Consider the following 24,728-nt stretch of genomic DNA (forward strand, 5'->3'; position numbering starts at 1 on the left):
TCCATAATGAGCAACCGGAATGTGGAGCCCGTCGATGTTAGTGGACTCGGCCCGTCTTTGTACCACAGTGGCCCCATCGAGTTATTGGACGGTGCTCTGCACGAGACCGGCCAGAACTCACCATGGTGGGAACCGTGAAATTATTCTCATGTTGCCATCAATGCAAAGCTTCTGACGGCCTTCCAGATCCAGGTTCAAGGCCTAAAAGCCCATGTCAAAGTTCTCGCCAATTTCGCGACAAGTAACCCGGTAAATGGCAGGTATTGGCTCGACAAAGCTGACTGCCAAATGCTGGTCCCACATGTACCGCGCCCAAGGATGGCGGGACGGGAATCAACTTTGCCAAGGTTAAGGCAAGGTGCTCGATACCAGAGCCTGGCCAAGTTGCGATATCTCAACCCCAGAATTACTTGATAGTAATCGGTGTCTTTTGTGAAGACAACTTTCTGCAACTGCTGTCTCACGTTTGGCTGCCACAATCATGTCCGAACTGGAGCATTACACCGTATAGTGAATACCCTCTCAAATGCCAGCGTGGCGAAGTGTGTCACTCAAATCTCATTCGATGTTACGTCGTGCTCGAAATCCAATTGCGCAAATGGGTATCGTAAAATGGCTGAGTAACAGGCGAGTCCTTTTTGATTGAAAGTGCCTATGATCTTTCATAAAGTCATGTCTTTTTGACAATCCCGAGGTATCATAACGGCGTATCCCAAGCCGCGATCCCGATGTGCGGGAAGCAATTTTCCTTTTCCTTCGACCATATTCCCCAACGCCGTTACCAGCCAGACCGGGCTTAATCCACTTAAGCGACCTGGTCGCTGAGGATATCAGAGTCACCGGCGTCGATGATGGCCAAGGTACCGCAGCGGAAGAGCTTTCCGACGGCAGTTCCCATCTCGATCTGGTTGGGGGTAGCAAATTAGCGTTAATTCACCCTCCAAAGTCTGGGAGACTTCTTCGCTGGGTTGACCAAGAGACCCAAGGTCTTCGAGATCGGTAGCAAGAGAAGGTAAGGGGCGAGGCGGTGCCAGCCCCCTTCAGTAAGAGAACAACTTACGTTGGTGCCACCGAAGTGGTGAACGGGGACCTTGCTCAACATGGCGTAGTACTCAAGCTCAGACTTGCGGAGAGGAGGAGTGTTGCCAGCGATCAGGACGAGCTTGGCCTTGCCGGTGCGGAGGGTCTTGAGGGTCTCCTTGTATCCCAACACGATGCGACCAGACTTGACAACAAGCGCAAGCTTGCTACGAAAATATTAGATCATCGTCGACATGAAATGCATAGATAAGCGATATACATACCTGTTAATGGAGTTCTGGTCCTTCTTCGCCTTCTTAACGGGAGCCATTGCGAAAGATTTGTCGGGTGGACTGGCTGGTGGTTAGGTCTGGAGGTCGCTGGGCGTTGCGGCTGATTGTCGTTTGCGATGGCAAAAAGATCGCGGAGTTTTGGAGTTTATTTTTTCGATTTGTAAGCCCCACCGGCAGGGAGTCACTTCGCCAATTTGCATCCAATCAGATAAGTGTATTCACCGCGCTCTTAACCCTAAAGTGGGTCCCGGAATAGCCACCTGCTCCTTCCGCTTTGCTGAGAAATCAATCGTATTGTCCTTGTTTGATCGCAATCGCCGCAACCTATTCAAAAGTGAGTGACGCCCAAGTTCCAGAGACGAAACACATCCCACTAACCAACCAACCCACAGCAGTAACGAGTGATCCCGTGAGATCTCAATACCGTCAAAATGGCCCGTCGTCCCGCTCGTTGCTACCGGTACTGCAAGAACAAGGTGAGCGACTACCATCAGTTCCTGGCCCTACGCGAATCCCGACATCCCACGACATCCCGCGCATCGAAAGAGGAGGAGCGAGGTGCTGGTCAGGAAAAGGCGATATCTTTACAGAGAAGACAGCGAAATTTGTCTTCATTTCGACAATCGGAACGACGCAGTTGATGCAGTGGAACGGAGGGGACCATCACAGACCTGGGTGCAATATTCCAACTTCAGGCTTCACGCTAACTCTTCTTTCTTTCAGCCGTACCCCAAGTCGCGCTTCAACCGCGGTGTACCCGACCCCAAGATTCGTATCTTCGATCTTGGCCGCAAGAAGGCGACTGTCGATGACTTCCCTCTCTGCATCCACATGGTCTCCAACGAGTATGAGCAGCTGAGTTCCGAGGCCCTCGAGGCCGCTCGCATTTGCGCCAACAAGTACTTCGTCAAGACCGCCGGAAAGGAGTCCTTCCACCTCCGCGTCCGCGCCCACCCCTTCCACGTCGTCCGTATCAACAAGATGTTGTCTTGCGCCGGTGCCGATAGACTTCAGACTGGTATGCGTGGTGCCTGGGGTAAGCCCAACGGCACTGTCGCCCGTGTCAACATTGGCCAGATCATCATGAGCATCCGCACTCGTGACTCCAGTACGTTTTGCCCACTCCATAGTCTACCAGTAGAATGACGTCACTAACGCACAGAAAAGACAAGGCCGTTGCCCTCGAGGCCCTCCGCCGCTCCCAGTACAAGTTCCCTGGTCGCCAGAAAATCATCATCTCCAAGAACTGGGGTTTCACCCCTCTTCGCCGCGAGGAGTACCTCGAGAAGAAGGCTGCTGGCCGCGTCAAGGTCGATGGTGCCTACGTTCAGTTCCTTGCCAACCACGGTAGCCTTGAGCAGAACATGAAGCGCTTCCCCGATGCTTTCGCCTCTGAGGCTTAAGTTTGTGGGTTCGACTTTCTTCTGGGATTTGGGTTTCTACGGGCTGGCGTCTAAAGTGGTTGCATGTCAACATGATGGGAGTCATGCTGCGGCAGACTCTAGATAGGAATTCACAATCATTGACACTTCACACATCACGCCTCTATGCTACATGACGAATTGGAACGGGACCATCAACTGTGTACTAGCATCATGACTGGGCTTTAGAAGACGCTTGATGATTGAGCCTAGCGGGGAAAAAACAGATACCCTTCACGTCCGAGACCCGCAGAGATTCGAAACACATGAGGCTGAATCGAAGATGAAGTAAATCTGAAATAGTGATTGTAAGTGACATGTTGTGACAGACACTTTAGCCCGTGGATCACCCGTCCCGGAGGATGACACCACGAGGGTGGGCACGTCCTCAGTTGTGTCACGCGGATGAACCCATCATCTGCTCAGCGTCGGCTGGGATGTGTTGACAGGAGTCCCCGATAGAACCACCATCTAATTACAATAAATGTGGCGAGGTTGATGCTGTATAAGATGAAGCCTCTGTGAGGCAAATGGTACGTAATCCTATGCTGGGAAGGGGGGAATGAAATCTCGTTCTTTTTCTGAAGGTGCCGGAAAGTGACCGTGATCTCGTAAGCGCAACGGCTGAATCAGACATCATGGGCTGTGATTACGGATACAGGTTCTAGATACATCATACCGAAACACGCACGCAAGAATGGCATCTCACTTGCGTACGGAGTATTGCGGTGATGTATCGTAGTACTGGGAGCCAGTGCAGGAACAGCCCGACAAACCGCCTGAATAGCAGCCCTGTCAGAGGTGCAGCAGCAGGTGTAAGCGCAGGACCGACGGATGGGTGCGCGCCAGTCAGAGGCCAAAATCAGATCTAGGGGCGAGGGGCAGTTGGTGGGATGAGATTGGGTGCAGTCGCCGACCAACGGAGAACCTGGAACAGTAGGCGGTCGAGCCGACGAGCCAATACTACAAGAGGATGGTGGTGGTGCGGCGTGGGCGGCGATCAGGTCCCACCGAGATCCCAGGTGACCTAGATGACGTTATCGGGATTTCGGATGGTGCTCGGTGTGAGACTTTTTGGGGGAGACATTGGGATGCCGCTCGCGCGAAGTTTGGAACGTCTTCTCTGGACTTCCAGGCTGTTTGGTTGAGGGAACCTGAAAGTACTTTGGGATCTTTGTGAGAGTTTTGATTCGTGAGAGGTTCGAGAAACCTTCCCAAGCTTGCTCCGAAAGCCGGCATGGAGGATGCCAACTACCCGAAGATGAGCGAAAAGAGTCAGTTTGACCCCCCCCTTTCCTTATCCCCTTCTGATGCTGGAGGGGCCCGAGCATACACGGTACCTTAGACTCGGAGCTGGGAGGGGCATTGATCTCGGTGATAACTTGATGGGTGTCTTTGGATGGGATTCCTGGACTGCCAATGACAAAGAAGGCATCACGGCAAGCATGGATGTGCTTGTTGGTCGAGAATAGATAGCCACCGACGTGACTCCGACCCCTCGGGGGCTTTCCGTACAAGACAGATAATATTCTGCAGGAAGAACTGGCGTGCTGGCCAAAGAGGTAAGACTTTGTTTATCGCGGTCTCCAATTTTGAAGTTGGTATTGGGATGATGTTGACTCCATCTGGTGGGCGCATATGCAACCGTCGTGCGAAGCTGGCGGTATGTGTCATGATAGTGAGACGATGCACTGGGTTATCGCCCGCCAGGTGATTCGTACAGAGCAAAAAATGACACGAACGTTGCCAGACCTCTCACATCTCTATCCCGTAGTCACTCTGGAGGTGCTGTAGTTACCCAAAAAACAAAACAGAGTTCATAGCTTCCCCCCCTCCATTCGAGTGTTACCGCCATGTCTCATCAATCATCATGTCCGCCGCTCAGGGCACATCTGAACTACTGCATACGGGAGAGGTGTGGCAGACCCTCCGCGCGGCCAGTAGACAGCAAGCCATCCTCTAGGAGGGCACTAACGCCATCAGCACCTCATCAGTCAAATCAGTCCAGCTTATAAGTCTGTCCGTGTATGAGGTGGGTGAGTGGGCAGTCAGGACAGGTCGGGATTGGCACCTTGGCTGCGCTCTGGCGTTCTGACACTCTGGGGGAGGCATGACTGATGGACGTGAGGTGGTGATCTCTCTCGTCTCTTTGCCTTCCCTTTTTCCACCAAATCACACAGGAAGCCCGGAGCTTGTCTCCCCAAGCTTTCTGCGGTTGGGGTTTGGGTACCTCTTCAACCCCCCCTTGCGTTTATTTCTTCTTCCCCTTCTCCTATCTGCTCAACCGATAGCCGGAATGTCCCAGAGTCATGGATCAAAAATCAAAGGTTCCAAGGAGCTGAGGTGGTGTTTGTCCTTGGATCCCTTGCCCGCCGCACGCGAGCACATCATCCACACCCCATCTCACTCCGACCATGCGCCATCCACCCGCCTGCCCCCCTTTCCAGACTCCAGTAGCCGTACCTTGTGGCTCACCCATTCTGCCTTTTTCCCTGGGCTCTCTGTGTGACTGGGTCTCTGTCTCTCCCGCCTCGAGGTTGTTGTTGTCTGAGAATACCGCGCCTGTCCCGCCATCCCGCCGAGTTCGCCCACTACTTCGGGGTTACTCGTAACGGCGCGGTGTGCAAGCTTCATGACCGAAATGGTAGGTGCTGTGTACCTCCGTACTGAGGCACTTGGCCCGCACCCGCCCTTAGTCGGTGACGCCTTAATCAGTGACAGACCCATTCTCTGTCACCATCTCTTTTATGGCAGTGGCCCAAGAGATCCACCCTTCACACCCCCCCTTGACGTATCCTCCTCTTATCATCCATCCCGCTTTCTTCCTTCCTTCCTGTCCGCAGTTGGTTCCAGTAGTCTGCTGCCACATATATCCAGTGTGTGCGGCCTGTTAGTGATCAGAATTTGACGTCTTTCCTACTATGATTGCCTGATCGACCTCGACCTTCGACTCGTTCTGATCGCCGACTTCGAGACTGTCAAAAGACAAGCAAACAACTCTTGAACTGAGCACGCTATTAATACGGGGCGCCGTTATCGAGGCGTCACTGCGGTACCGCGACTGGGGGGCCTTATCGTGATTGTTCGCCCATCCTTTATCGGACGAACACAACTCAACTACTTACATATCACTCCGGTCTCTGGTTGTTCCAACTCGGCAATCAGATATACACTATGGCTTTCCATCAACCTACCCGGCGGCCTTCTCAGCAGCGTGTTGTACGCCCTGTGCAAGAGGAGGATCGCGACATTCCCCAACTCCACGTCCAAGATCCCGCTGCTACCGATGCCTCACACTCGTGGGTGCTCTTCGAACCAGCCGATGACACGACGACGGCTTCCTCCTACCTCGGCGAAGAAGAAGAGTCACTTCCCACGCCGGGCCGATCCAGACTTAGTGACATAGGCAGCCTCAACACGTTCCTCCACTCAGCCCGCGACACAGAGTCCCGGCAGTCGGGAGTCCTTTCGAGTGCTATTGACGAAGAATCAGTCGAGGACGATGCAGAACTCGACAGCCTCGACAGTCACCTCCCCGAATTCAGGACGGTCCCAAGCCTGTACACACATTCTGTCGGTGCTGCTGGGGCGCAAAGTGTTCCCGTACTCCCCACCCACGATGGCCTGGGCTCTTTTAGGCTAGACAACCCCGAGGTCCAGGAGCAGCTCTATGCATTTGAGAAATTCAACCCCAGGCATGTGCGAAGGCGTCGTGAGAGTCTCGAGCTGGCTCAGCTCGAGATGGAAGTCGAGCAGGAACAAGAGACACACAAGATGCAGCGGATCGAGGCTTGGCGCCTGGAGCAGAGTCGCATCTTGTTAGAGGAGATCAGTAGGGAGACCAGACGGCGGCGCCAGTCCATGGTCTCAGTGAGACCAACCGTCACGACAGAAGACAAAAAGGCCGAAGATGTTGCAAGCTTGAGTGCCATCGGAAATGAAGACGATGCTGACAGCATGGACTGGCACTACGAGTCGACCGACACCAAAGACAGCGAGCGGGGCCTGATTGACAGGATTACCCGCAGGGTTCTTAACGACCTGGGTATCGACGAGAGACTGCTCTCGATCTTGCTTGGAGAGCAGCTGCCATCAGATGATGACTTATCAACAACACCCAACACGGGCGCGGATTTATCCAACACACCCACTCAGCAATCCACTGACTCATCTTGGCAACTGCGGGCGTTGGATCGTGTCGCAAAAGAGCTTGGCCTGATGGTCAACCAACTTTCGCCGCATCACCACCCTGGTGCCTTCGCGACCTACACCCGTATGCAACAAATGTCCATACCCTATGCGGGGCTGCCAGCTATACCAGAGTCGAGCACTGATACGGCAGTGGCTCCCGTGGCCCGGGAAGCTTCGACCAAGATGCCCGAATTCCAGCCAACAATGGTTCAACACACGCGACCCATCAATATCCCCGCTTCCCGGCCCCAGTTGGATCCTCCTGTGCCCTTGACTAGGGATGAGTCAACCACATTGCCTACCACTTTCACCCAGGAAGAATGGGAGCAAGACTTGGATGTCAACCTTGTCTTTAGGTATCTGCGATCACGCTTCAGCTCGCGGTCGACGCCTTCAGCTACTTTCACAACCGGTACTTCCCATCTTGCCACCTCAAGCACGCCAGATACAGCAGCTAAGGCCGCGCGGGTGCGCCAGCATCACCCGCTCGTCTCCCGAGCCCGACAGGTGGAGCGCAGGACGTTCAAGGCGACGACACCATCTAGCCCCGCCGCCATGCGGCACGCGTCCAGCTGCGCGAGCCAAAGCACACGTCGATCGGCGAGACGGAGCAGCGTTTCTTCACGGCACTACTGGGACATTGGAGGTTCTATCGGAACGGGATCAGTCATCGCCTCGGTGGGCCCAATGGGCAGTTGGGGCGAAGTCTGAGTAAATTAGATCATCAACAGTTTCACAGCCGGATAGAGTCATCTGTCTCATTTCTATTCTCTGCCGCTGCGATTATCGGCTACGAACGGGCGTGTGTTTACAATAGATGTGTATTATTACCTTGGGCCAGCGGGAGTTGTTGAGAACTGTCGCGCGTTTGACGGGTATTGGGAACAGCATTTGCATATCAGATCATAACGACAAAGGGTTTAGAGCTACTAAGCATCTACAGATCATATAAACATTAACAAGTCTGCGTAATTGAAACATGTAGCCTTTTCACATGCCTACAAGCGACGCGAGACTGATAGCTATCCTTGTCTGTGAAGGCAATTTGTGGGTGATGCCTAGACGAACCAGGTCTGGCGCTTGCCGTAAAAGGGAAGAAGACATACCGGGAAAGGAACGAACCGCTCCTCCGGATCTTTGACCGGTGGACCGGCTAGGCGGCGGCATATGTGGAGCCTTGGCCCCGAGCGGGACGGGTCGAGTGACACAATCAACTTGGCAATCAAGCCGACGAGCAACCCACCTGTCTAAGGTAGTCCGAGGCGAATGGTGAAGCAAGCTTGCTAGAAACCACACGGGCTTCACAGAGCTCGTCTCGAGACGCGATCAGCAATGTATTATATCCGTCAAGGTCGTCACAGACTCACAGTCTCCACCTTTACCCACCTAATCTGAGTTGTATACGGGCGGAGTACCTCCGTATCGTGACTCCCAACTCAAAAGCCCTGTTCCTTTCCTGGATCACCTCGCTTCAGGCTATGAGTTGGGAACCAACGATGTATGACGAGGCTTGACTGGAAATTTGCGCAACGATCCATCCCCCAGCGTCGAAGCTGTTGAACAAGGCTAGCAGCGATTTCCACATGCCGCTTTGCGCTGGAAACCAGTCAGTATTCGGGGCGCCTCGCGCGCGGGTGAGATCGCCGTGCGGGCAGGACGCCTCACGGTTTGCCAATGAATAGCATCATCAAGTGTCAGCCTAGCGTGTGCCTTCTCGGCCCATCAAACATCAACGCAGGATCTAGAAATCTAGGTTCCGTTTGCCTGCCTATCTCTTCGTCCGTCCCCCCGAAATCAAAAGACGCAATTTATTACGCGGAAAACGCGTGCTTCGCGCTGCTTTGCTGCCATCCACAGACGTGGATCTGTGCTGAAAAGTTGCTAATTAACCCCCCCCCCCAAAAAAAAGGGAGGGTGTTAATGCACGGTCAATCCAACCGTGTCAAAATCAGTGACTGCTAACTTGAACAGTGTCCTTCCATCTCTGGAATAAAACGGCTATCTTGGTCGTTGCTTTTTTTTTTTTTTTTTTTTTTTTTTTTTTTTTTTCTTTTCACCCCCCCCCCCCCCCCCCCCCCCCCCCCCGCCACCCCTCCTGCCTTCGCTTTGCACCTTCCTGTTTTTTTGTTTTTTCTTTTTTTTTTTTTTTTTTTTTTTTTTTTTTAAACCTTTGCACCCCCCATCCCCACGAGTCCACAATGGCAAATCTCTTGCTTATCGTGATCTCGCGGTCTTCTCTACAGTGGAGCACATTGTTGGGAACCAAAAGGATGATTGGAGGTTTTGCAGTCGAAGGTCACGGGAGGAGAAATAGCTTCTGGTCGCTGGTATCAGAACACGGTGAATGTTGGTGTCGCGACTCTGCGAGATACGAAGATACCCGGTCATGCAAGTCGCGGTGGAAAAGAGGTCGGGCGGGTGAGGGAGAGAGGGGCCCGGGTCGCTCGAAGCTGGCGTCAGCCAATGGGATGCTTCCGCCGCATGCCAATCGGAGCTCCGAGAACATGGAGCTTGCAAGGGTACGCTGGTGGAGCACCCTGGATACTTTAGCCCATGGCAGGCAAGCAAGAGGAGACGCGTTCTGGTCGTGGATATCCAATCACTCCGATCGATGCCTCTTTCTTTTTCTGCTGTCTTTCCCCCCTGCCTCTCGACCTGCCCATGGTGACATGGAGGCCTGGAGCAGGCTCAGCCGGTTAAGAAACTGGGCGGAAGAAGCGCCTATGCAGCACAGCTTCCGGTATGTAGCTTCTTGCAGCCTTGCACTGAAGCCCATCACATCACTTCCTGGGCAAGAGAGGTAAGAGGCGTCGACTGAGCTCTCGTGTACCTACGAATAGACGTGGCGCCCATGGAATCTCCATACCTTATGCAAGCAAAATCCTACAGCGCCAGGTACGCCCACCCACCCACACACCCGTATCTGATGCCGCATCACGGCTCGAGCTGCCTGCACGCTGTGCGTGCCAGCTCGACGCAATTCCCACCATGGCTTATACCGTACACAGAGCGTCTACCTTACTACGACAGACATCCACTAGCAGCCTTAGGACAGCATTCGGCGTTGAGATATCAGAACCCCTGTAACTCTTTTCGAGTCATTCCTGCCAACCTGCATAAGCCCACCTGCTTCGCTAACACGTTGTGACCTCGAGTAAACGATATCCGTAAACCTGAGCGAAGCTAGGTGCTGCTCAACTTGTTTCTCTTCTCCACCTTTTCGCATGCCTCGTTCCTAATTACCCGTCTCCCTCCTTCCAGTCTGTTCCCACTCCTCCGCCTCGATCAGCCATCCTGCCCATCCATTAACCAGCGCCCTGGTTCCTCGGTCGTGCTCGTGCTGCCCAATCCAGTAGCCGCCTCACTTTCTATCAACAACACCTCTCCCCCCCACCACTCAATTGTTCGCCAGTCTCGTCCGCCTGTCGCATCACTCAACCCGTGCGATTCTTCACCAAGTTGGCGCATGCACTTATAAATAAGAAGGCCCTATTCCCGAATCCGACTAACTGTCTGCGATTTGTTATACATCAACTCCGTGACGGGTGCGTGCTTCGGCCTGAGGGTTTCCCCGGTTGGCTTGCGAGTGCCAGCTTCCATCCAGGACATATCTCCCATGATTGGGTACCTAGAGGATAGAGGGCTAATTACCACAGCAGCTGCAATGTTCTAGGTCTCTCGGATTGCGACCCAGCTGGGCCCTGGTTTGGGCCGCATAGGCAGTTGCTTCGTCTCGTTTCACTCAACTTCCTCCATCGCATCGATTCCAACATCGTCGACCTCCCATCCCAGCTCACCGGCACCCAAGCTCCCGCGCCATCCCATCGCCGTCCGATCATTTCCCCGGCCTCCCCGATGAGCATTGCTGCCGCCAATGGCAACAACACCTTTCGATCTCCCTCTACCGGGCTCTTCGTTCTTCGATATTTACAATGATGGCGCTGCCCAGCGCAATCCCATTCCACTCCCTGGAGGAGCATGCAACTACGTGGACCTAAGCCCAGGCGCCAACGGAGCCAAGTGCGGATGCCGTCGATTCTGGAGTCGCTTTGCCGCCGGGAGAGCATACACGGACAGCCCGGGGACTGGCAATTCCGTCTGGTGCATGTGCTCGCATCACGCCTGCTTTCATGATGACGGACGCGCCGTGAGCGAGACTCCAGCACCCGCGCCAGTGTCTGCGCTCACCCCCGCCCCCGTCGCCCCCGTCTCTCGCCAGGAGAATGAGAGACCAAGGATATCCAGAGAGCCTCTTAGCCCGGTTCAGTTGCCCGATATGTCGTTACGCATACCCACTGGATTTTCTCCGACCATGGATTTCATGAACCTGGATACTGCCATGGTTATATCTCCGAGCAAACCCGATGAATCTAGGACCCGCCATATGGATCACATTAGCCAGCGTCCCAACTCTACCTTGCAGGATACGTTAAGCTGGGGCGACTTAATTCAGTCCCAAGCCGGAAATGGTTCTACTTCGTTGCCACCGATACCAGCACAATGCCTAATGCAGTCTCAGCCCAGCTCTACGACATCTTCCAGCCAGGCTCGCTATCTTCGTCCGTTTTCTGGCAAAGGTCTTCAGACACTCAGTGGTGTTGCCACGTCTAACGTGCAATCTCTACGGAAGGATAGACTTCAGGATGCGAATACTTCCGCTCCCCGGGATCAACTTACCAAGGACGACGATGGCACTATGATTGTTCACAGTGAGCATGGCGCAGACACTCCAAGAGCGCAGTCCCCACGCACTCTGTCTCAACGCACCCTGGAAAAGGTCGATGCTGTTTTTGCCGGACCGTCTCGCGATACCTTTCGCCATCTTTCGGATACAGTCCAAGGTCACGAGCACCGTCTCGAGAGGCTCGAAAATGTTTCATTCTCCGCTGCCGGGCACGAAGAGTGTCATGAGAAGCACGACGCCACAGATCTCCGCGTGACTGACCTTGAGGTTCGCTTTGAGGAGGTTGAAAAGCTCATCAATGACAACGGCAGTGTTATAGGTCGTCTCACCGACCGACAAACCTTTGACGAATCAACCAACAGCGTTGTTTCAGTCGCTACCAGTGCAGCCACCACGCGAGCCGGCCAGTCTGACGAAATTCTCAGCCAAATCCAGATGCTGCAGTCTCAGATGCTTCAGCTTCAGTCACAGCTCCCCACGGCCACCCGACCTTGGGAAATTGAAGTCGTGTTTCTGCCTTTTCCGCTGAGGAGGGTCTGGCAGGAGCTCCAAGATTTCAAGTCCGATGGCCCTTCGAGCTTGGATGAGTGGACCCAGATGCCCAACACCATGAGCTCTCACACACTTAGAGCGCAGTCACCTTTCTGCGCAGAATGGGCTGATCCCGGACACGACTACGGATGGTTGATGGCAAAGGCCTGCAGTGTTATCAGTATTATCAACAGCAGACTCAAAAGTCGCGGCTTAGTGCGCACTATTTCCGTCAGAGGTTCAGACGCACGAAGCGTCCAGGCAGCGGTCCACGCTGCATTTGGTACTGCCTTGACCGAACTTTCTGGCGGGACACGCTCAACCTCACGTCGGCGCAGTCTTGACAATAAGACTAGCCGCTTCTTGGGCCTACAGCAACCATGGGTACCGCTTCGCAAGATTCACAAAGACTCCCGCCTCCGGTTTCTGACGCCGGCAGAGATGGTTACGCCAGCACTCTGGGACGTCTCATTTCTCAACTCTATCATCATGAGGTCCTCCGAGCCGCGTCTGTTCATCACCCAGCCGGAAGCCTATCTCCAAGATCTTTCAGCATACGAGAGTGGTTGGAGTTGGCAACGCGTTCGGGAGATGAGTCGGCTCTATCCCGATTCTCAAGCTAACCAGGAAGTTCCTGAAGCCGACGCGAAAGAGGATCACTGGGCGTGGAACGACCAACTCGACGAGACTGCAAGTGTACCATCCTCTCTTAGTATACGCCAAGCCGGGCAGCGAGTATCAGCGTCCCCTTCACTACATTTTATTGCGATGCAGTCTTCGATGCGATCATCCAGTCCAATGGTAGGCCGTGGTCAAACTCCTGTAAAGGAAGGAAGGATTACAAAGCCACCTTACATCCGCACCGCCTCGCTCCCTCCCTCGGTTCCTGCCAATATGTCGCCGTCACAGATCAAACGCCGTGTATCGTCCTTTGGCCAAAGGCCAGCTGCTCCAGTCCGGCCAAGTCTTCCAAACATCTCGACTGCCTACAAGCGGCGCCGCGCGACTCGATCGCCGAGCCGCCCTCTCAACACCCCTCGGTGGACGGTTTCCCCAAGCCCGATGCCCGGCGTCATTCCTTCTGATGAGCGTCACCCGTCAACCCGTGGCATCACGCCCCACTACTATGCCACCCCGTACAGCAACGCACCGCTGGGCGAGACCCGTCCGCGCGGCACGGGCGTCGTGGTGGACGGTTCCCCCGCCGACGATGACGAAAACCTCGATCCGGATTACGGAAGTACGAATCCTTACGATGACGATGATGACAGCGATTACAGCGTCGAGATGGTTGCTAACGTGCCACCGGAACGCGAGGGTGACTCATCGTTCTCGCGGCAGATCCATCTGCCTGAGGATGAGCCTTGGCCCGGCATTGAGGATCAAGAACATATGTCTGACGGCGAGAACATTGACCCGCTCTTCTCACCGACGGTTGATGACGACGTTCAGTCGGAAGTGAGTAGTCAGCCGTCCGAATATCCCAGCACCCAGCGTGGCTGGCAGGTGCCTGGCGCCGACGATGGTATAGGCTTTCGTATCCACGAAGACGCTGATAGAATGTTGCATGGCTGGAACTAGGTGTATCCGATGCTACATTTCCCTATACGTTGCTATTTGTTTGTTTTGACGAAGTTGACGCAGCGAGTTTGCGAGTTCAGGCTGTTTACAAACAGTGTACGTGTTATTGCCTCTCATTTGGCGTTTACAAGGGGACCCGTTCATGGCATGGCGTTCAGATGGCGCTAGGTTGCGTGCTCTTTCCTGGGATCTGATGGTCTGTGGGGGCTGATGTGGTGAGAGTCGACGACGGGGGCTTATCAGATTGGTCTCAGGGAAAAAGACGGAGAGCAAGTAGGGAGCGGTGGACAAATTTGCGGAAGAGCCATCGTATACATGATCGTCGCCATGCCTAGCGAGCTCAGAGAGCTCGCGATCTACGCTTTTGATGTTGTACAGCTAGAATAGCAATAACTCCATACTACAACCATTATACACTACACCAGAATCTCGTGAGGCCATCCGCCTGTGGTTCAACCCAATTAATGCCATCGTAGTGTGAACCGTTGCTGCTTAATTGTGAACCAGCGGCGGCTTTCGTTCCCGGGGTGGGTGAAGCAAGGGAAAATCCTCAAGCGAGGATCCGGGTGGGTTGAACAATGTTCAATGATGACTACTACTACGACTACTTGTATATATGTATGCCTGGTGCCCGATGCCCTTGCCGCTCTCATGCCCAATAGCCCCCTGAAAGGTATCCCTAGTAATGTATACAGTTGGACCAAACGCCATGCCTATTTCGTCAAGTCAATCAGCCAGTCACCCCTTTTGTTTGTTCATCTCCCCTCTCACTCTCTACTGCCCTTGCCACCACTTCTCTACCAGCGACGTTTTTCTTTTCCATGTGTGTTCAAGTGTCACTGCAGCAAAAGCGCCTCCGTGTTGAGCACGCCAAAAAGGTTCTCAATCTCCCTCTGCACGTATTCAAGCTCCTGCGCGACCTGGGCCGTGACCAAGGTGTACGCATACAACAGAGCAAAGTCCTTTTCTTCCAATACGACACCATTCTTGGTAGTCTGATTGTTGCTGTTATTGTTATTGTTCGCGTTGCCGTTGCCAGTGCCCTCCTCCTCCTCCGGCTGCCGCTCCTCAAAGCCGTTCCCAACTATGGGAGAAGGGGGCTGATGCTCCTTGCGGAACTGATAAATCTTGCCCAGCAGCCGGTCTTTGTTGCCCACCACCGACGGGATCGCGTCGGTGAGCGGGTATTCTAGCATCAGGGAGCTTGCGAGCACTTGAAACACGTGGCAAATGCGGTCGCAAAGTTGTGCGCGCTCTGGCGCCGTGTATTCGAGCAATGCTCGTTCGCCGCCAGAGAGCTGTCCTCTTCTGGAAGTCACGAGCCGCATGGCGTGGAATCCGTCCAAGATCTTGCTGGTGGACTGCATGATGCGGCCGTAAGCGGCATCGGGAAAAGGGCCACGGAGTTCGAACTCGCTCTTTGCGGAATTACGCAAGGCTTCGAGCTTGAAGGCTATGGTCAGTGTCAGCGGCATCTGTCTTCAGGAGTCAAAGGGGAGGGGATCCCATACCATAGCGCTGTAGTGCTTGTTCTTCTCCGGCTTTCATGTACGACCTTGTATTGTCGCTTCGAAGCAAGATAGCCAGCGGCCCTCTCTTCCAGATGAGACCAAGCTGAAGGTAAAGTACTGAGAGGCCTTCCTTGAACTTCTTCCTGCCCGAAATAGGCCAGATTGCTCGGCAGACAAAGATACCCCATACAATACCAAGCGACACAGCCACAAATCTGTGGTAGACAATCTCAAACATCAAAGGGCTGGAACCACCCTCGTCGTCATCGTCATCATCCACCTTTTGTGACAACGAATAAGCGTAGAGAACAGTAACGTTCCAGGCTAGAAGCGTAATCCTACCAAAGGGAGCATTGTTCTTGACGAGCATCATGTAGAAGCTGAAGAAGCTCACCATCCAGCCCAGGAACGCGAGAATGACTCCGTTTCCTTGGCTGATGGCCCATGCCGTCAGGGAAAAAGTAGCTCCGGCGATGGTGCCGATGAACCTTGCCGTGCCCGTGGTGTTGGCTGCTCCAACCGTCATAGACGCGACAATCATGAAAGATAGCAAGCCCCACTCGCCTCGCCAGTGCTGATACGTCGGTCTTGTTGCCGGAATAAAGGCACATGCGGCCCAGAGCATCGCACCAAAGCCTACTTTGACACCAAATCGAACTAAACATATCGTTAGCTGTGCCTCCATATACTTCAAGGACTAGTAACTCACTGTCATCGCGAGCCAAAACTCTCAAGCCCTTTAGAAGCTGTTGCGAAAAAAATCTCATAACCATGCTCGCGTTGGGTGCGGCATCCCAGCTAAAGGTGTCTCTGCGTTTGATCATTGTATCCGGAATGCCCCTGGGAAGAGCCGATTTCCTGATGGCACGAACCGGCTGCTCGGGGGGCTCCATAGGTTGATGTAACAGACGCTCGGTGTCCAAGTTGCTTGGGTCGGATGCCTTGGGTTGTGTGGGTGAGGAGAAGTACTTCCAAATCTTTAGCCAGTTCCAGCTGCGGGAACCCATCTCACGGTTATACTTGAGATCCTCCAAGGCTGTCAGGTAAGCGTCAATATCCTCGGCCACATGCTGCAGACTGAAACTGAAATGTCCACAGGCAGCAGCGACCTCTTCTATGTCTGCTTGAATTTTTTCCGACCTTGCTCGGCCCAGCTCAATACTCGTGTAGAGCTCTTGCAGGGCATGAGTTCTCGCATTACTGTACAGCGCCATGGCGTCTTGTAAGCTATGCTTGAAATGGGGATTCACTGTTATCTTGGAGTCTGCCCCCTTGGCAAAAGCTTGCTCTCTCAGAATCTCCGAAAGAGTGTATGCCAGAGACTTCATCGAAGGACCCAACAGCGCTATGAAGAGCTCAAAGATCTCTGACGGTGATCGGAAAGTGGGAAGCGGCGCCGGAGGGCCATCCGGAGTTGCCTCAGGGCTCGGGTGGCTGTCCAAATCATCGTCATACTCGTCATCCTCCTCGATTGAAGCCAGTGTTGCGAACCGATCCCGCGCACCCTTGAGGTACTGGGACATGGCGCGAGATAATGTTGGAGAGAACACCGTGCTTCCAGGCGAAAGCTGCCCACCCATGGGATCCTGTGGCATCTCCTTGAGCAAAGCAAATTGTGTGTTGGCCGCACTCCTTAAACCTCCAATGGCTTGCGATAGGGATTCCAACGATTTAACGAGAGCCTTTTCCAGGTTATAGATTTTCTCGCGTCCAAGGACCCAGTGCTCCAGTTTCGATTCCCTAAGATTCTTCGTCATCTTACTGTACGTTGTTTTGTACAGTCTCGCAACTTGGCCAAAGTCCCCCGACATAATCTCGTTCTCGGAACCGTTCAAAAAGCCACGTGTGATCATGGAGAGCATGTCCGCTAGCGATATGGCAGCCGAGTTCATCGAGGAACGCAGGAGGGCCCGTGCCGACACCCTCCAGACAAAGAAGTTGACCGTTGCTGTGATTGTAATGCCGATAGCCAACATCTTAAGTACCTGCACAATCTTGGCCTCGGAGAAGTGCCCTTCATGGATTGCTTCCTCCCTAGTGACAACAGCGATGATGGCAATCGAGGAAAGGGTACATCCCACGTTGACCAAAGGGTTGTTCAACCTCTGCTTCACCCACCCGATGAAACCCATACCACCGCCGATGCAGAACGTCAGGATGAGAACGTGGGAGAGCGGAATGAGGCCGAGTTGACCCCCTACGACAACGGAGAAAGCCATGGCTAGGCACGATATGATCTCGGCGTACAGGACGGCGATGGTGGCAATGGCGACTGCCTCGACCATGGAACCCCACGTCCGACTGGCGTGGAAATAGACCGTCAAAGTCGCGACAACGTGCTTTCCATCAGGCTTGCCCAAGAAAGCCGAGATGGGCGAGAGAAATGTCGCCATGCTAGCCAACAGATAGGCCAAGGTACACTTCAGGACGCCTTTGCCTGCCGGAGACAGGAGCCAGTCCCAGAAGTGCAGGGCACTGGTCTTGATGTTATGTTTGACCACATTCAGAGACTCGCCCGTCGACTCGGCGGCCAAGAGGGATCGGTAACCATTCACTTCGGGCGGGGGGATCTCGATGCTCGACCCGCGGAGGGAGAATTGGCGGCGGCTGCGTTCGCCGGTGCCTGGGACGATGAAGGTGCCATTCCGGAGCTTCTAGAATCACACCGCGCGGTCAGCTACGAGTTGCACGACATCGGCCCGCAAGCTTCGCCCAAAGGGATGATGGCCTAATCACTCACGCTCCGTTTCGAGGGCCGCCTAGGTGGCCATGGGTTGTTGTTCGTCGAGCTCATCACGGTTGGGTGTTGCGCAGCACCCAAATGTCGGCCGTGTTGGAGCAGTCGGTTTGGATGCGCTCGACAAGGGCGCTTGCAGAAGCTTGTCCAACGGAGGTTCGTTTGCCAGGGTGGAGCAATAGGGATGAACTTGTGGCGTCCCTTGGGTATTTTGTTGCACGTTAAAAGGCTGAAGAGCAAGAACAAAACGCAGCGCTGCGTAATACTACCACTGCTAACTGCAAATACCAAGATTCCCAACGACCGAGCATCCGCGACATTGATACTGGTCTAAAATGCTGCAGGTTGGGCCTCGCCACATGGAAAGCTCCTCCTACTAGCAGGCTAACAGCATACCTCAGGTAGGTAGCAAAGCTCTTGCCTTGCAGGGGATTTGGGGCAACCATTCACATCCCTAGACCCATGTCATCTGCCCGGCCGGGGTCCGGAATTGTGCAACATTTCAGTCAGCCGGCACTGTGTCTCCACTCTTCAATTCGCCATCCAGCCCAGCCCAATGTGTTAACGCCGCCCTCCGCTGCATACGTTCCCGACTCGCGGTCATCGATCCGGGCAGGTGTGTACGTACCCCTCCGTCTTGGCGTACACGCCAGGAAGTCGTCCAGACAGTGTTAAACAACTCATATCAACAGCTCCTCAACAGAAGGTATTCGCAACGACCGCAAACTCTATCTCAAATTCCGGTAACCTTGACCGTCCTCTTGTGGTTGGTCTTGGCATTTCGTAACAGAAAATCTTCTCTTATGAAGAAGTTTATGTCGAGAATGGTTACACACGCTCCCCGGCAGTTTGCCCCGTTGAAGCAAGGCGGTGCAGCAAAGTCGACTGCACCTCGACTCAAGGGCATTGTATTCGATGTTGATGGAACACTATGGTACGTGTCTGGGCGTTTGCCATTCCATTACCATCACACCCCTCTCATCTGGCATCTTCTTCAAATCTCATCTTGGGCTCCATCGACCTCCCAAGCAGGAATGCCCAAACCTTACCGAGGGGTCGTACAGATCAGAGCGCGGGGGAAAAGCCTCTGTTAAACTGTCGCAACTCAAATTCGGAGTAAACTGCCGCCAACTTGATTATCCCTTTTAAAGACTCGTGCAGACCACAGATGTACTTACTGAACATCCTTGCTAACTGTTCTCAAGTGAGCCTCAAACCTATATGTTTGGCGAGATGCGCCAGGCCCTCGGCATCACGAAAAGTGTTGACATCCTCGACCACGTTTACTCCCTCTCAACGCAAGAGGCTCAGGAGACAGCAATGGAGTCCATCCGCCAAATCGAGCGCTCGGCCATGGCCTCTCAGGTCGCCCAGCCAGGACTCGCAGAGCTCATGTCCTACCTCGACAGCCGCGGCGTCCGGAAGGGCATCTGCACCCGCAACTTCGACGCACCTGTAGCACACCTTCTCGGAAAGTTCCTCGAGGGATCATTGTTCGAGCCTGTCGTTACGCGTGACTTTCGTCCGCCCAAGCCAGATCCTGCCGGTATCTTGCATATTGCGCAAAAATGGGGTCTTGTCAAAGAAGCAAACACCTCGAAGGGCGCTAATGAGACAGCCGTCGGCGATGGCAGTGAATTGATAATGGTTGGGGACTCGATTGACGATATGACGGCGGGACGAAGGGCTGGCGCGGCTACAGTGCTCCTTGCCAATGATGTCAATGTGCATCTGGTCGACCATGAGCACACCGACTTAGTGATCCATCGATTAGACGAATTGATTGCTATTCTTGAGGAGGGCTTCAGCAGTAGGGACCCGGCTTCGTCGGCATAGAGAGACGCGAGAGTAGGAACTAGGCAACAGCTTGTCTACTGTCCCTTTCACGTCTATTTAGAAAAAAATTTAAGAGACTATAAGTCACCGCGGTTTAGGCAGGCAGGACGAATTGCTCAATCATTCGTCACTCTGTCTTGTGGGCATATCAGTCGCCCGTAAAAGCCGTCCTCCAAGTTTGCTAGATACACGGTACCCTACATAAAAGGCTTTTGGTGTCGACATATTCCCTACTGCCTTGTTGACGATCGATGGAAAATGCTCTGTCCAAGCTTTCTAGAAAGACTGAACCGAGAGGCATTCCCAGGGTGTGTAAAGACGCCAGGGTTTGCCAGAGGAAGGTATCCCTACATGCGCCGAGTGATGCTGATGATGACAGGGAAAGAAGCTTCCCTATGGTCGAGTCGACACATTCCACCGCTGGGGCTTACTATGCGAGGCTTTCCCTTAGCTTTGTTGTGCGTCTAGATGAAAGGATCTTCCAAGCCGGCGACATTGTCAGCGCGACGCATCCTGTGACTTTTGTTCTCAGGCCCATCCATTCTCTGAGACGGATAAATCGGAGCTGATGCGATGGCTCGTTGTACCCGTCCGTCAGATACTGGTCGGAAAGCCATCTGGGTAGATATATTGCAAGTTCTTGGCCCATGGTTGAAAGATGGATATGGCCGTTGTAGCGAGATATCGCGGTATGATGCTCTATCATGCAGTGAATGTGCCTGGTGGCTTTGAGGCCCAACGCTGTGAATGTAGTCGAAGCCCTCCTGCGACTAGTTAGAGGTGCCGTTGTACACATCGCTTGCGTAGCTTCTGGGCGCCGGAGGCATGCCGAAGGTAGCCTGTCTCCGATTTTCTCGTCTCGGATCATCAGGAGTGCCCTTTCGAGGAGGGGCCGGGGGGAGAGGTCCGCCAGGAGCCGGGCGAACAGGCAAGCTGAACGACGCGGCATTGGCGCTCACCGGGCCAGCGCTGTTGGGGTACTCGCCAACCTTGGGTATCGAATTAGTGGTAACAATCCTCTGTCCCATGCCGGGATGGCCACCCGGCTGTCGACTGCTCATGGTATTGAGCCCATTTCTAGTGGGAGAGCGGTTAGAGTGACTGGCGGGTTCTCTCGGGGAGATTATGCCAGCGCCTGCGATAGGAATCTCTCCTGAAGTCGGTGTGTCTAGAGATCGATCGTTTCCAGAACCGCCATGATACGTTGGGGAATCGTTGGAGTTTAGGAGGTCGCGTGTTGCCGGGGAAAGCTGAGGCGCCAAGTGAGACTTGCGATTGTCCCTCTCCATCATACCAACTGCCCACTCTCTCAGGTCCACTGGTGTTCTCTTGGCAGCTTGAACGAACGGATCACGATCCTAGTGAAAATGCATATTAGCAGGACGGTTAAAACATGTTTAGGGGATTTACTAACAAAGAGCTCCTGAGGGGTAGGCCGCTCGTCAGGAACCTTAGACAGACACTTTTGAATCATGTCTTCCAAAATCGAAGGGAAGGCATCGCTTTTGGGCAGTCTGGGTGCGGGCTCGTGGACAATTTGCTGCAAAAGATCTAAAATGCCTGCAGGTGCGCACTCGCCGTCCGAAAGTTGCTCGCTTGCGTTGAAAGGAAACTTGCCTATGGCCATTTCCATGATGGTAAGACCAAAACTCCACACATCTGACTTGACTGTGTACTTCTCGCCCTGAATTCGCTCGGGAGCCATGTACGTCGAAGTTCCCACAAATGTATCAGCCACAGAGTTGATGAGTTCTCCAGACACGCCAAAGTCGCAAAGCTTGATGCTTCCCCTGGAGTTAACCAAAATATTGGACGGTTTGATGTCTCGGTGCATAATGTGGTGCTTCGAGTATAGGTAGGTCAAACCTCCCAAGGTAGCCACGGCAATCTTTCCAAGCACATCCACTCGAACAGGTCCGAAGACCTTGGATACCCGATCCAAAGCACTGAGAGATGTGTTAGCCTGCGTTGCCGAAGCCGTATCAGACAAGCGCTTACCCAACATCCATGTACTCCATACACATGATGACATCGTTGTGGTCGTTGAGGAAGGCTCCGTAGAAGTTGACGATATACTCGGACGAGCAGCCGTGCATAATCTGAAGTTCACGCACAATGCGCTTGCGCATTTCCTTCTTTGCTTCCACATGGATGACCTGACGTTGGTGAGTAGTTGGCCTGCCGAACATGACAGGAGTGATGACTGACCTTTCGTGCCATGACAGTTCCAGTAAGAACATGTTTGACTTTGCTAACGGTGCCTCCGTTTCCTGAACCAAGCTCCTTCAAAATCTCCAGGTCCTCTGGTCTCAGATCCAGCTTGTACTCGATGCCAATCTCCAACTGTGCCGACTGGTCGCCGCCATCCTTATCGCGGTGACTACTGGTCTCGGCGGTTGGTGGAGGCTTGGGCGCAGCAGGTGTCAAGGCAAGGCCCTTAACGTTCTTGCGCTTCATAGAGCGAGGCGCGAAGGGGTCCGCCATGTTGGACTGGCAGGTCTCCGTCAGAGAATCGTAATGGGGAAAATCGAAAGTGAAGCTGGGTTACGCCAGCAATTACAACGATAAACAGGTTCCTATCAAGCCCTGCTCACGCTGTAGTAGATTGCCACACTCTCTAGTATGAGTGGTCTCCCGCACTGCTACTGAAGGTCTGCTTCGCCGTCTCGGATCGTCGGGAATCGTAATCGGGTGTTGGATAGCGTTCGTACACGGCTTGGATCGGGTTGAATCGCTAGTGCCAAGGAAAGATAACAGTAACCGCCGGTCTCGTGTAATCAAATACCAGAGACTGGCCTGCCACCGTAGACGAATCGCGCAATCGGGATGGCGTCGGGAAACAGGAGAGGGGAAAGGCGAGCTGGAAAGGGTCGATGGTGCTCGGCTGGACGGACTTTGGGCAAAGGATGAGTTAAATATCGCTATTGCGGAAGAAGCAGTGGACTGTATCCGAGGTCGACGACTGCGTGTAAGAAAGGAGAAGTAGGAAGAGGGGCGTAGACGGCTCGAAATTTATTGGTGTGATTGTTCTCGATGGCGTCCCCGTTTCGGCCAAGGTGGGGTTCGAAGGTAAGGTAGGGAGGCGACTCCGAGAAAGAGCGAGGGGGGAGGGGTAGACGAGCAAGAAATAGGCAACGTGCTCCGTGTCGCTGGATAGGAGCAAATGAGAGGGCCTCGTAGAAGTAAATGAGGTTGTTCTCGATGGGTAAATGGGTGGAACATGGGTCGAGTCAGGATGGATAAAAGAAGGTTGACTGGGAGGGGATGGAAGAGAGGTGAAGCAGTACGGGCCACTCGAGCGCTTGAGAAAGCAAGACACAGTTCACCTGAGGGTGAAGGAAAAGAAATGGTGTCAGATCAAACAAAGGCACACAAACACCAAGAGCAGAGGTTCGAGTGCAGGACCCCCGGCAGGGAAAAGGTGCACCTCAGGTAGTGGTGCCCAGGTGCCTGAGGTGAGAGTACCTCCAGATGGAAGGAGGAGGTGGTGGTAGCAGGTGCAGCCTGTGCAGCCAGTGCAGCCCACAAGAGTCACGGTCCAGTCCGGTCCCGTCCAGTCTGAGGAAGGTAGTGTCGAGACGCACGTCTCCAGCACATCCAAGTCGACAAATGAGGGCTCAGAAATGGTTTCGGACCACAGCGCGGCTGTATCTGTTCAAGACCTGAACCTAGGCCAGCCGGGGGCGGGATCCCCCTCCAGCTAGGTAAGGTATATAGGTAGGTACTACCTTAATCCGCGCTCCAGAAGCGAAAGCGATGGTCACTCGTCTTCCTGACCTTTCCCACCTTGGTCTCAGTCCGCCATGGCAAGTTTGGTGTCGTTTCCACTACTTCCTTTGCTGGCCAGCCGACACATCGTTTCTACCTCCTCGACTGAAGACGGGACGGACGTCTCTTTGGTTTCTTGGTTCGCCGAGTTCCCGAGTGTTGCAGCTCGCTGTTTCTTCCTCTGAGACAAAGGCGGATACTATACAAAAGCGCCCCGCCAACGTCCAAGGTAATGGAAGGTATTTCTCCTTACTAGTACGGATACCTAAGGCACATTAGCAAGGCGAGGCAAGGTAGCTAGGGTTCTCACCGTGCCTTAGGTAAGGTCAGATGCAGAGTGTCTAGGGTCGGCGAAGGAGAGCAACATGAGGACCCAAACGGGCCACAGCCCAGCACTAGCCCGGGCCAGTGTTTTAGAGACGTCGAGACCCAGCCCCGAAGTACGGGATAGAGGTCGTGGCTTTCACTTGACGCACGTTTTAGAGCCGCAGTAGCAGCAAAACGTCTGAAGTCTCCAGGGGACCTTGCAGTTCCATGGGGGGTCTATGGACTGGATCGTCCAGGGAAGGGCCTCCTATTTTACCTCTTGGTCACTCAACGTAAGAGATTGGATCCGTGATTCCTCTTCTTCAGCACATACTCAAAAGCCCAGAGTCCACCTCGATCCACTCTCTGTGTACGAGCCGGGGACTGACGGTTGCCCCTTTCTCCCAGCTTCCCGTCGACATCTCAGCGAGCCTACTGAACAGGTAGGCTCGACGTCTCGAATAGGTTTACCATGCGCCCTGCCGCTATATCCGTCTTCATTCGACCCCGTTGATCTCAAACCATCGCCACAACATGGCAAAGACACTGGAGAAAAATAAGCAGGACGGGAGTGCAGATCACGCGCCAGCCAAAGACAACTGCCCGCCCCCGTCTCCCGTCCAAATTGATCTGCTCTCATCCGTTCCCTGGAGCACACCTCCACCGGGGTTTCATACGTTAGCTTGGTGACTTGACAAGGTGGTAGGCCCACATGCATCAACAGTACGGTGGTAAGCACCGCTGCTATTTTTCTCGCCTAAGTTCTACAGCCGGTTCAGAGACTGTACTTTTAGATTTAAAAGCCGATATTTCTTTGACTCAAGGCCTTTGATTTTATAAAATCCTGAT

The 24,728-nt window shown here is 53.8% G+C and overlaps 7 protein-coding genes across 7 annotated transcripts; 4 read left to right on the forward strand and 3 right to left on the reverse strand.

Moving 5' to 3' along the window:
- Positions 1–805: 805 nt before the first annotated feature.
- Positions 806–1,351, reverse strand: CORC01_10693 (ribosomal protein L7Ae/L30e/S12e/Gadd45 family protein; the record flags this gene model as incomplete). Its single annotated transcript, XM_022622320.1, has 3 exons — positions 806–904; positions 1,061–1,247; positions 1,305–1,351. The coding sequence occupies 3 exons, from the start codon at positions 1,349–1,351 to the stop codon at positions 806–808; spliced, it is 333 nt and encodes a 110-aa protein (XP_022471165.1).
- Positions 1,352–1,744: 393 nt separating this feature from the next.
- Positions 1,745–2,716, forward strand: CORC01_10694 (ribosomal protein L10.e; the record flags this gene model as incomplete). The annotated part of the gene is made up of 3 exons (XM_022622321.1): positions 1,745–1,789; positions 2,037–2,421; positions 2,481–2,716. The coding sequence occupies 3 exons, from the start codon at positions 1,745–1,747 to the stop codon at positions 2,714–2,716; spliced, it is 666 nt and encodes a 221-aa protein (XP_022471166.1).
- A 3,192-nt stretch (positions 2,717–5,908) lies between these two features.
- Positions 5,909–7,636, forward strand: CORC01_10695 (uncharacterized protein; the record flags this gene model as incomplete). Its single annotated transcript, XM_022622322.1, has 1 exon — positions 5,909–7,636. One exon carries the CDS (start codon positions 5,909–5,911, stop codon positions 7,634–7,636), a length of 1,728 nt encoding a protein of 575 aa, XP_022471167.1.
- A 3,163-nt stretch (positions 7,637–10,799) lies between these two features.
- Positions 10,800–13,721, forward strand: CORC01_10696 (uncharacterized protein; the record flags this gene model as incomplete). The annotated part of the gene is made up of 1 exon (XM_022622323.1): positions 10,800–13,721. One exon carries the CDS (start codon positions 10,800–10,802, stop codon positions 13,719–13,721), a length of 2,922 nt encoding a protein of 973 aa, XP_022471168.1.
- Positions 13,722–14,557: 836 nt separating this feature from the next.
- On the reverse strand, positions 14,558–18,026 carry CORC01_10697 (ribosomal protein L19; the record flags this gene model as incomplete). The annotated part of the gene is made up of 4 exons (XM_022622324.1): positions 14,558–15,174; positions 15,233–15,889; positions 15,942–17,886; positions 17,973–18,026. The coding sequence occupies 4 exons, from the start codon at positions 18,024–18,026 to the stop codon at positions 14,558–14,560; spliced, it is 3,273 nt and encodes a 1,090-aa protein (XP_022471169.1).
- Positions 18,027–18,772: 746 nt separating this feature from the next.
- Positions 18,773–19,805, forward strand: CORC01_10698 (haloacid dehalogenase-like hydrolase; the record flags this gene model as incomplete). Its single annotated transcript, XM_022622325.1, has 2 exons — positions 18,773–18,903; positions 19,175–19,805. 2 exons carry the CDS (start codon positions 18,773–18,775, stop codon positions 19,803–19,805), a joined length of 762 nt encoding a protein of 253 aa, XP_022471170.1.
- Positions 19,806–20,575: 770 nt separating this feature from the next.
- On the reverse strand, positions 20,576–22,289 carry CORC01_10699 (uncharacterized protein; the record flags this gene model as incomplete). Its single annotated transcript, XM_022622326.1, has 4 exons — positions 20,576–21,163; positions 21,220–21,751; positions 21,804–21,961; positions 22,014–22,289. The coding sequence occupies 4 exons, from the start codon at positions 22,287–22,289 to the stop codon at positions 20,576–20,578; spliced, it is 1,554 nt and encodes a 517-aa protein (XP_022471171.1).
- Positions 22,290–24,728: the final 2,439 nt, after the last annotated feature.

Source organism: Colletotrichum orchidophilum (assembly GCF_001831195.1).
Source record: "Colletotrichum orchidophilum strain IMI 309357 chromosome Unknown Scaffold_108.1, whole genome shotgun sequence".
NCBI classification, from domain to species: domain Eukaryota; kingdom Fungi; phylum Ascomycota; class Sordariomycetes; order Glomerellales; family Glomerellaceae; genus Colletotrichum; species Colletotrichum orchidophilum.